This window comes from Mastigoproctus giganteus, chromosome 9 (genome assembly GCF_048544385.1).
Source record: "Mastigoproctus giganteus isolate SK-2022 chromosome 9, ASM4854438v1, whole genome shotgun sequence".
Classification (NCBI taxonomy): domain Eukaryota; kingdom Metazoa; phylum Arthropoda; class Arachnida; order Uropygi; family Thelyphonidae; genus Mastigoproctus; species Mastigoproctus giganteus.
The window spans coordinates 63,719,722-63,732,140 of record NC_143583.1 but is presented as its reverse complement, the minus strand read 5'-3'; the positions used below and the strand labels follow the sequence as shown (position 1 = coordinate 63,732,140).

General features: G+C 36.9%; 1 protein-coding gene across 1 annotated transcript in view; it reads right to left on the bottom strand.

Annotated features, from left to right (window-relative positions):
• Positions 1-12,419, bottom strand: part of mgl (low-density lipoprotein receptor-related protein megalin) — a 1,043,262-nt gene that overhangs the window by 285,116 nt on the left and 745,727 nt on the right. The window contains exons 54-55 of the mRNA XM_090381453.1: positions 6,456-6,965; positions 227-485 (exon numbers count right to left, since the gene is read on the bottom strand). Coding sequence (XP_090237579.1) covers positions 227-485; positions 6,456-6,965 — 769 coding nt within the window. The remainder of the gene's footprint in view (positions 1-226; positions 486-6,455; positions 6,966-12,419) is intronic.

Sequence of the window (12,419 nt, the reverse complement as noted above, 5' to 3'; positions counted from 1 at the left end):
TATTTAAAAGCAATGCTTTTCAAAAGTTTTTTCTTTTTTTTTTTTATCTACAAAAATGCATTTGCATAATAATAACTTTTCTAATAAAGGAATAAATATTAAACTAATGACATATATATTAAAAGGTCTGTAATTTTAGCAGTTTTAATGTCATGCAAAATAAAATAATTAAGTAATACACTTAATTTTCTTGTGACTTAAGAATTACAATCTAGAAATCAGTTACCTGCCGATCCAATCTACAGCAAGTCCTTCTAATCCATTAGCATCATGTCGAATGAGAGTTTCTTCTCCAGTGCCATTAATAAATATGCGAGCAATTGATTTATTCCCAACATCACAAAAATATAATCTGTCCTCTTTATCATCAAAATCTAGTGCTACAACATTTCGAAGATCCATTTTTATAAGGTTGTACATAGTTCCATCAATGCTCATATTACGCAAATAGTATCGATTACTAAATATTAACCAGGGATGATCCTCTGAAAGAGAAATTTTTTTCATATATTATAAAAAAATATAGGTATTTAGACAAGAAACTATCTGATACAGAGTATTATGAACAGTGGTCATAATGTAAAGACACTGTCTGAATAATGAGAGTTATAGAAATTATATGTGTATGTAGTTTTGAAGATGGAAATAAACATAGCTGAAAAGGGTAGGTTGGCCAGAACTGGTCACAAAAGAGAGAAGCGTGTGCATGCACGCACACACAGGATTCTCCAATCTCCTAGAAGGATATAACATTTTTCAATTGGTTCCCTCTCTACATTGATAATGTATACAGTAAATCCCCAATTTTATGGCCTAATAGGGGAAGGGGTGTCCACTATTGCCTAATGTCTGTTAAATTGAAAGTTCTTTTCAAGAACCATTTTTACCCACGTAATTGACAACTTAAACACTCTGTACATGTATATATTAGAAACAGTGAAATAAAGTTAAACAATAAAAAAAAAAAAGCTTTTATTTTATTGGCTGATATAGAGTAGATAATACAGTCAGTAGAAAACAATTTACCATGGCTGCATAGATGTGTCTGGAAAAACTGAATTCAGAGTCACAGATAAAAAGTTGAATAATTTGCTGGTATCACAGTTGAGATACCAGCAAATCTTTAGACTCTGGAATAGTATTCCTAATGCATTCAGCTAGTTTTGTACCAGTTGAACTCACTTTAGCACTATATATGCCTATGATGGTTTGGCATTGTTGTAGTGCACACCACAACTGTATCTTTGAGATTCATCTGGCTAATTTCATATGTTTTTTATTGCTAAATGTTGAAACACTTCCATCAACATTATACATCAGCAAAAACTGCTTAAACCTACCATGCTGGCACTGCACCAGTAAAGTTCCTTTCAAAAATAAGAAAGCTGTGTTAACTGTTGGTTGAAGATAAAAATCTACAACGTTCTGTACTTTCCTAAATATAGACAAATTTTTATTTGGTACAGTTTTTGAAATTATTTGTATGGTATTATGTGAAACTAATGCAACTTGTTGTGAAGGAAAGGTTTTTTTTCCTGCTGTGAAAAAACCTTTGCATTAGTGTTACTACCTTGGAATTGTGTTTGTTCATAATTAAGTGTACTTGCTTTTAGACTGTCTGTAGGTATTTAATAAATGGGAGATTAACCTTTTGGAGATGCCATTTATTATTGTGAAGGCAGAGTTCCTTCTTCTGTGAGCATAATGAATACTAAAAGTGACTGCCTGCAGTTATTTAAGCTTAGCCTTGCTTTTTCTGGCATAAAAAAAACTAAAAAAAAACTGAATTTGCTTTTTTTAATGCCATAAAATGTGAGAAAAAGATACATGTCTAACTTTTCTAACCAGCTTTAATTTCTGTGTAATACTCAGATGCAAACAAATTCTCGTTTCAACAGTATTCTTAAGGCCATGATAATACAAGAGTGAGATTATAATAAAGAAACAGGGTGCAAATGAGCCCTTAACAATATGATGGCAAGATAATCCATAAACAGAATCAGAATCAGATATATGCTTATGACTCATGAGTTCCTTTTTGCCTCTATTACATAAGTAACTCAAAATACACTCTGGAGTTACTCAATTTTTTTGTCCATTAAATCGGGGTCAGAAAAGGTATTAGAACCTATAGTACCTAGTACTGTGCATGAGCTGAAGGTTGACTGAAACTGAAACTGAAAGATGATACTTGTTGACAGACTAGAATTTCTATAGATTGTAATTTTTAGAAAATATATGTGAAAATATATGAGATGAAGGAATAAATGAGGAAAAAGAAAAGTCGGTTCTGTGAGTTTGAAGTCAGATAGTAAAAGGATGCTGACTGGTTGGGACAGGGTTTTTGAACTGGTTTGGAAGAGAGAGGGGGAGGGGAGGGGAGAGAAGAATTATAGAAGCTAGTTAGGAAGAACAGTGCCAATGGAAGAATGTACAGAAAAGGCAGGTAGCAAAAATAGAATGTCAACGAGACATAGAGGGGAGCTACTTTGTAAGAGAGGGGTCATTAATTAACCTAATTGTCCTTTTTTTGAAAGGAGGCTAGAAACCTGAGAGAGGTTATAGGGACACGGCCCCAGATGTGGGAACAATATTCCATGATGGGGCAGATTTGAGATTTGTATAGAGTAAATAGTTGCTTAAAAGAAAAGTAACACCAAGAGTGAAAGAGAAAACCCAGTTTTTCAGATCAGACAAAGCAATGTTTGTTATGTGCTTATGCCAAGAGAGATTAGAAGTCAGAGTAATCCCTAACAGAGATATGTGATCTTGTCTAGAAATCTGAGTGTCACTGAGGATAAGCATAGGAGCAGAACAATCCTTTTTGCAAGATATATGACAGGACTGAGTTTTAGAAGAATTTAAATTAATTAAGTTATCTTTGCCTCATTGGAGAATTACCTGGAGATCATCATTTAAGGAATTGGCGGTGGATATTCGAGAAATCCATAATTAAATAATTAATTAAATTAATTAGTCTTCTGCTATTTGAATTATTTCAAATAGCAGAAGGCTACTATAGAGAATTATACAAGGAGCGAGGGAATGATGCCAGCAGTGGGGAAGATGGATTGCAAAGTAGCAACACATACGACATACCCAATATTCTTCCTGATGAGCTAGAACGTGCATTGAAGAAAATGAAGAATCAGAAAGCCCCGGGGGAAGATGAAGTTACTGTAGAGTTGTTAAAATTGGGAGGAAGAGACATAACACAAAAACTGGCAAGGCTCTTTACAAAGTGCATTAGAAAAGGTGTGATGCCTAAGCAGTGGAATAATGCAATCATAGTTTTGCTGCATAAGAAAGGAGATAAATCAGAAATTGGAAATTATAGACCAATTAGCTTGTTATCCCACATCTACAAGTTGTTCACAAGGGTCATTACTAACAGATTAGAAAGAATACTTGATGAGAATCAACCGAAAGAGCAAGCTGGCTTTAGGACAGGATTCTCAACTATGGATCACCTTCACGTAATATCACAGCTAATGGAGAAAGCAAATGAATATAAAACACCGTTATGCCTGGCATTTGTGGATTATGAAAAGGCATTTGACTCCATACAGCATAAGGCAATGTTTCGGGCACTAGAAAGACACAGATACCCCACATATTATGATTTTAAAGAAAATATATGAGAGTGCTATCTCCTTTATTAGACTAGACAAAGACAGTAGGAAATTTAAAATCGAGAAAGGAGTTCGACAAGGAGACACAATATCTCCGAATTTGTTTACTGCTGCTGCCGTTGAGGAAGCTTTCAGAAGATTAGACTGGTTGCAGAAAGGAGTCAATGTGAATGGAGAGTACCTAAACCATTTACGATTTGCAGATGACATTGTGGTCATAAGCCACGATCCCAAAGAATTAGAGAAAAATCTTAATCAGTTATGCACAGTTAGTCATATTCATCTTTAGAACTAAAGATGAATATGGCTAAAACAAAAGTAATGATGAACAAGTATGCCACAGAAAGGGAAATAATGATTGAAGGAGCAGTAATTGAAAAGGTGGAGTTATATACTTATCTGGGACAAGTTGTTAGCTGTAATAATGATAAATGGCTGGAAGTCAAGAGAAGAATAAATTTTGGATGGATAGAATTCAGGAAATATAATCACATACTGAAGAGCAATATCCCAGTCTGTTTGAAACGTAAAATAATGAACCAATGTATACTCCCCACCATGACTTATGGAAGTGAAACTTGGGCACTCACCAAAAGAATGGAAGAGAAGCTGAGAACTACACAGCAAAGAATGGAATGAATTATATTGGGAATCAGACTGTTAGATAAGAAGAGAAACACATGGATTAGGCAGCAAACTCAAGTAAAGGACATTCTTATCAAAACTAAAGAACTAAAATGGTCTTGGGCAGGACACATAGCTCGAAGACATGATGACAGATGGACTAAAAAAAATAACAGAATGGTACCCAAGAGGAGCTAGAAGAAATCCTGGAAGACAAAGGTGGAGATGGATAGATGAAATTCATGAGTTTGTGGGTAGTAAATGGATGGCCAGTGCTCAAAACAGAAGGAACTGGAAAGTTGTTGGAGAGGCCTTCATCCTGCAGTCGATTGAAAATGGCTGATGATGATGATGATGATTCGAGAAATGCAATATGTTAGCATCAGTAAAACTATGGATAGTATTTTCAGTCAATGGAAAAAGTTCCTTAATACACAAGACAAAGAGAGTGGGAGAAAGAACTGAACTGAGAAAGAATTGTACCTGAAGCCCCAGCATCAGTGGCTCTGTCTTCTAACTTCTCCACTAATGCTGGTGTTTCTGGTGGTCCCAAAAGACCAGCATTAGTAGAGAAGTTAGAAGACAGCCATCTACCATCACCTGCAGTGAGTGGTCAGAGAGAAAACTGGATACCCAATTACAAAAAACAGTTGGGAGACCATAAGATGGAAGCTTATTTAGAAGACCTTTATGCCAAACATGATCAAAAGCCTTTGAAATGTCAAGAGCAACTGCTTGAGCTTCATCAAACTTTTCTACTGAATTTGTTCAGAGATGGGTAACATAAACCAGAATATCACCAGTGGATCAGCACTAATGGAATTCATACTGGTGATCGTTAATTCAGATGGAAAGTTTCTAGATAGTTTAAGAGTTGGCAGTTAATTGACTTCTTCAGTACTTTAGAAAGAGTAGAAGAAAATGCAATAGGTGATAATTGGATGGGAGGATTTGTCACCCTTTTTAGGACCTGGCTAGATATGAGCACATTTCCAAGTAGAAGAAAAAACACCTCTGGAATAAGAAAGTGGAAAAAGGTGACACAGAACAGGAGTAAGCTCAGAAGCACAGGTAGTGGAGAAATACCATCAGGACCCAGAATTTCTTAGCATCAAGATTGTTCAAAATGCTTCTGACATTTTTTTAATGAAGACCACAGGAGGCACTGAATGGAGTGTACTGGGAATGGTAGGAGGTGGTTTACCACCTCCTACCATTCCCAGTACACTCCATTTTTGTTACAGAATTTCGAATAAGCAATAAATCTCTGCTGAATCCAACGAATCTTATTTAATTTAGTATGAATGGTGTATAACATAATCATTCGTTTCAAGTTTGATACAATTTTAGTGTTCAAATGAATTTTTTTTAATGTGTGGATAAAAAAAAAACATAAGGCTATTATTATTAGTAGTAGTAGTAGTAGTAGTACTGGAAAAATATGCAAGGAAGAAAGCTCATACAGTATTCATTAAAAAAAAAAAAAACATTACGCACCCCACTTGTCCATCTTCTCTAATAATTTTTGACTGATGATACTTTTTTTTTTTTGACTAATTTAATTTTTTTTTTTTAAATCAGAAACATTTCTCAAAAATCACACATCACACATATAGAAATAAATAAAAATAGAGCTAGCATTTCTGTTTTGCATACATCCTAAACTAAACAAGTTACTTATTAAATAATTCCCTGATTATCATCCAAATTTGTTATTCTCATTACATGTACAGTTCACTAATTATGAATTAAATTTAATACTAAAACACTTTTCAAAAACAAAAGGAAGAAAGAAATAAATGTAGTATAGATGTGTGGAAATTTGCCTTTAGCCAGCTGGTGGTTAATTGCTGGAACAAACTTCCATCTGTCGTTGTGGAAGTTGATAGGTTAAATAAATTTAAGGGGGAACTAGACAAACATTTAGAGGGAATTGTTTTGTAAATTTTTTTTTTTTTTTTTTTTGGCTGATGCTACATAAGCTCATACATTTACCACTAATGCCACTACTACTAAACATTCTGATTTCACATGTACTTATGTATAGAATATATGGGAAAATACAATTGAGAAATACAGTATTTCAAAGTGGTATGTGTATATATACCTTCTCTTAGATTAATTAATTTAAAATGAATTGAATAAAGCCAACAGAAGAAAGAAGAGAAAACATGAGAATAAATCAATTGTAATACTCACTATCTTTTCGTTTACAAGTATGTCCATCTAATTCTCTCTCATAATAAGTTTCATTGCATTTGCAGTAATATGAGCCAGGGGTGTTGAAACAATATTGAGCACAAACTCCAGGGGTTGTTCGACATTCATCTACATCTTCACATGCTTTTCCATCACTCATCAACTTGTAACCTTCATTACATTCACAATAAAAGCTGGTTAGAGTATTTACACATTTATGACCACATTGGTTAGATTCTACTTTGGCACATTCATCAATATGGCAATGCGGAGGTTCATCTGATTCATCATCACAGTCAATCTGCTTGTTGCAGACCCTTTCATATGGAATACATTGACCATTTTTGCAGCGGAACTGAGCACCCGAACATGTAGGACTTTCAGTTGCACAATCTTTAACAAGCTCATCACTGCCATCACCACAGTCATCTTCTCCATCACAGTTATAAGTCAAGCGAATGCACTTAGCATTACGACAAGTGAACTCATCTGCTGAGCATGTCCGGAAACCTATATTATTGCAAAATAAAAATTTGGCCATAACATATTTTAATAAATATGAATACTTGAGACAACAATACAAAATTTTCAGAAATAAGTTCTAATAAGTAATGTGCTCTTTCCAAGAAAATATATCAATTTTATTAAAATATTAAATAATAAAATTAATTAAAAATTAATAAATTATATTTATTCAAATGTATTAATTTTAAGCCTATTATGAAATCTTGTAGTCAAAGAGCTACCAAATTAACTCCATTTTTGAAGGGCTAAATATCAAAAATTACAGTGAACATCCAATTCTACAAGATCAAGAAGTCCACTGTAACTACAGATCAATTGGCTGAATTCAGATAGACAAACTGATGAGTGTTTTGCATCTACATTCACACATGAGGAATTCTGTAGGGAAGTGGAGGCCAGTAGCTTATTAAATTCTAGCAGGGAACTAAATGATTTTGTTACAACAGAGAGCAAAATGGAGGAGAAATTGTTGAAGTTAAACATAAGAAAGGCATCTGGGGTGGATGGGATCTAATCAGTTATATTAAAGGAGGCAGCAGAGGAAGTAAGCAAACCCTTAGCCATAATTAGGAGAGCATCCTTGGACTCAGGGGAGGTCACCATGGACTGGAGATTTGCAAATGTATCCCCAATTCACAAAGGGGAATCAAAGGTTCCACAAGTAATTACAGACCTGTTTGTTTAACTTCAATAACGGGGAAAATAATGGAGACACTGGTTAAAGAACAATTGCAGGAGCATCTAGACAAGGCTACAGCTATAGTTCAGATACAGCATAGGTTTGTTAAGGAGAAGTCTTGTCTGACCAATTTGATTGGATACTATGATGTGGTTACAAAGGAACTGGATACAAAAAATTATTTTGATATCATATTCTTGGATTTCAGGAAAGCTTTTGATACTGTTGCAAATGGAAGACTACTGTACAGACTGGAGCAGTATGGCATAAAGGGCATGTTGCTGCTATGGATAAAGGGTTGGTTGAGTGGGGAGAAGATAGAGAGTGGTAATCAATGGAGATTGCACTTCATGGACAAATGTTATTAGTGGAATCACCCAGGGTTTGGTGTTGGGTCCATTGTTGTTTTCTATATTTATCAATGATAATGATGGAGGTATATCAGGCTTAATGTCCAAGTTTTTAGATACAAAGTTTGGCACGGTTGTTAATGATAATAATGACAGTACACTACTGCAGCAGGATCTAGAAAACATGGGCGGATGGGCTGAGAGGTGGCAAATGAAGTTTAACATTGACAAATGCAAAGTACTGCCTATGGCCAGAAGTACCCCAGAGAAAAGTACTGTGTGGTACTACATTTAGGATAATGGAGAATAAAAGACCTGGTGGGTAATTGTGCAGTCAGATAGTTGAATTTTTCTGAGTAGTGCAGACTGGCTGCCAGAGCAGCTCTTGAGGTCTTGTCAATGATAGACAGGAAATTTTCTAGCAGGGAAGGGATAAGGAATTAATTATACCTTTGTATAATGCAATGGTCAGTCCACACCTTGAGAACTGCATACAGGTCTGGAGGCCTCATTGTAGAGTCCTTGTAACAAGCACAGAGAAAGGCAATGAAATTGGTGATGGGAACAAAGAGTTGCTCTTATGAATAAAGGCTTAAGTTCTGCAAATTGCAGTGTCTGGAGACTAGGCACCTGTAAGGTGGTCTGATTGAGGTGTATAAGGCCTTGAATGGTTTGAGCAAGCTCAATGCAGATGGGATTTTTTCTCTTGCTCAGATTATGCACCTGGGGGACATACATTCAAACTGAGAAAACACAGTTGTAGAATAGATGTGCAGAAATTTGCCTTTAGCCAGTGGGTGGTTGATTACTGGACAAACTTTCATCTGTCATTGTGGAACTTGATAGCTTAAATAAATTCAAGGAATAACTGGACAAACTTTATTGACTGGAATTAGTGGGTTGATCACTGACACACTAGCAAGGCTTTTGTGGATTTATTGGATGATTGTTTTTTACATCAGCATGTTAGGGAGGCAACTAGAGGGAGTAATATTCTTGATCTGATTATCAGTAGTGATTCTTCATGCCGTAAGAATCTGCAGATAAAGGAACCACTAGGTGGCAGTGATCACAGTGTGCTGAAGTGGGATTTACTCAAAGAGGTAACTACCATCAGGGGTAAAGGGAAGGGTTTTTGCTTTTGTAAAGATGACTATAGCGGTCTGAGACAGTATTTAAATTCTATAAGGTGGGACCAACTGATGATGGTACCAACACCAAATTCAAAATGGGAAGAATTCAAAGAACTTATCTTGGAAGCTACTAGGCATTACATACCAACTAAGAAATATTGTTCAAGGTTTAAGCCTGAATGGATGTCAGAGAAGAAAAATACAAGGGATACATCATCCCTGCATCATCCCCAAGTATTTGTAGATCTCTCCCTCTGCCATGGCTTTGATCTCTTTACTAGTCTGCAGCTGGTAGTTTCGGTTGACTAATTTTTGCTGGTGCAATCCGTGGGGCTTCCATTTGTCTAGTCCAATGGAAGAACCACTTCGCAAAGGTGGATTGAAGGGTGACACGAGTAATTACAGACCAGTTAGTTTAACTTCTGTTCCGGGTAAAATAATGGAGTCGCTGGTTAAAGATGCATTGCAGGATCATCTAGACAAGACTGCAGCAATAATTCAGACACAGCATGGGTTTGTTAAGGGAAAGTCTTGTCTGACAAATTTGATAGGATATTATGATGTGGTTACAAAGGAACTGGATGCAAAAAATAATTTTGATATCATATATTTGGATTTCAGGAAAGCTTTTGACACTGTTGTGCATGGAAGACTATTGTACAAATTGGAGCAGAATGGTATTAAGGGTAAGTTGATACAATGGATAAAAGGATGGTTAAGTGGGAGAAGACAGAGGGTGGTAATCAATGGGTGCTGCTCTTCTTGGACTAATGTTATTAGTGGAGTCCCACAGGGTTCGGTGTTAGGTCCACTGTTGTTTTGTATATTTATCAATGATACTGATGAAGGTATATCAGGCTTAATGTCGAAGTTTGCAGATGATACAAAGGTTGGCAGGGTTGTTAATGACAGTAATGGCAGTGTGCTATTGCAACAGGATCTAGATAATTCGGTGTTAGGTCCACTGTTGTTTTGTATATTTATCAATGATACTGATGAAGGTATATCAGGCTTAATGTCGAAGTTTGCAGATGATACAAAGGTTGGCAGGGTTGTTAATGACAGTAATGGCAGTGTGCTATTGCAACAGGATCTAGATAATAAGCCTGATATACCTTCATCAGTATACTTGTTCAGATGGGCTAAGAAGTGGCAACTGAAGTTTAGTCTTGACAAATGCAAAGTACTGCATATGGGTAGAAGTAACCCGAGAGAAATGTACCAACTGTGTGGTACTACACTTAAGGTGGTAGAAAATGAAAAAGACCTGGGAGTAATTGTGCAGGCAGATATGAAGTTTTCTGAGCAATGCAGACAGGCTGCCAGGGCAGGTCATGGGGTTTTGTCAATGATATATAGGAATTTTGCTAGCAGGGAAAAGGAGGTGATTATCCCTCTGTATAAGGCAATGGTCAGGCCACGCCTTGAGTACTGCGTACAGGTCTGGAGGCCTCATTTTAGGAAGGATGTAGATTTACTTGAGCGTGTACAGAGAAGGGCAACAAGATTGGTGAGGGGAATGAAGGGATCCTCTTACCAAGAGAGGCTTAAGTTCTGCAAATTGCAGTGGCTGGAGACTAGGCACCTGTGCGGTGATCTGATTGAGGTATATAAGGCCTTGAATGGATTGAGCATGCTGAATTCTGATGGGATCCTTCCACTTGTTCAGATTACGAACCTAAGGGGGCATAAATTCAAATTAAGATAAGACAGATGTAGAATAGATGTGCGGAAATTTGCCTTTAGCCAGCGGGTGGTTAATTGCTGGAACAAACTTCCATCTGTCGTGGAAGTTGATAGGTTGAATAAATTTAAGGAGGAACTGGACAGGCATTTGGAGGGAATGGTGTGATTTTTTTTTTTTTTTTTGGCTGATGCTGCATAAGCTCATACATTTGCTTTCTTGCATCACATGCCACTACTACTACTACCTCATTGAACAACACAAGACAGCGATAGTTAACCTGAAGGATTACTTCCAGAATTCCTTCACTCAACCTAAGCGAGGAATCTTCCCCCCCAACCAGGAGGCACAAACAAAGCGAGAAAGATGGGCAGAGAATACACTCCATGGCAGACACTACAATGATCTCCACCGAGATCACATAGATAAAATTGCTTCCAATGCATGGCTCACGAGCGGGATGTATTTTCTATAGTTCACCGGGAACTATAGAAAATACATTGCCAAGGAGCCTGGAGTGTTCGATGACACATGTCGACAGTGCCACCTGGCCTCAGAAACAATCCAATACATCACTGTGGGATGCGAGGTGATCACCCAGAATGAGTACACTCATAGACATGACCAGGTAGCCAGGATAATACATCAGAAGCTAGCCAGTTGGTCAAAGAAAGTGTACTGTACTACAAGTACGAACCCCAGGCAGTACTAGAGACCCCCAACCCACAAGCTGTACTGGGACCGCGACATAATAATGGATAGGACAATCCCGCACAACAGACCAGACATATCCATTGTGGACAAGAAGGAAAAGGCTACCTATCTGATTGATATAGCGGTACCCAACACTGGCAACTGGCAGAAAACAATGGGGAAAAAATCAGGAAGTACATGAACCTAAGACAGGAGATCAAAGAGATGTGGCATATGCAACAAGTAACCACTATCCCGATCATCGCGTCAACCATAGGTATGGTGCCAAAGACCCTACATAACAGCCTAGCAGCAATAGGTCTCCCAGCGAACACCTACAAGGAACTTCAGAAAGTTGCAATCCTGAGAGAGTTCCTTGACCAACAGTAACACCATACATAACAACCACCACCCTGTGTACTTTGTAGAAATACCCGTCACGAGGCGGAACCCCCAATCAAGTAGAAATAATATAAGAGCAATAATATTGCTATTAGCATTTACCCTGACTTCTAATCTATCTTTTGGCATAAACAAATCCAACACACACAAATATTGCTTCCAATACATCAGAAAAGTGGGGGGTTCTTTTTCTCTCCACATTACTTTTCTTCTAAACTACTCACATTATACAAATCTCAAATCCATCTTATCATAGAATAGGATGGATTTGAGATTAGTACATTTGAATATTGCTCCAATATCTGGGTAGTGTTCCACAAAGTTTTTTCTCTCTCTCTCCAGTTTCCTGACTCTATTCAAAAGAGCACTGTCAACTTAATTAATGACCCATCTCTTGCATTCTCTCTACTCTCTTTCTCACATATAGTTTTTCTTTTCTGCTGCATGCCTTTTCTATAGATACTTCCACTGGAACTCTTCTTCCAGTTGGCACCTGTA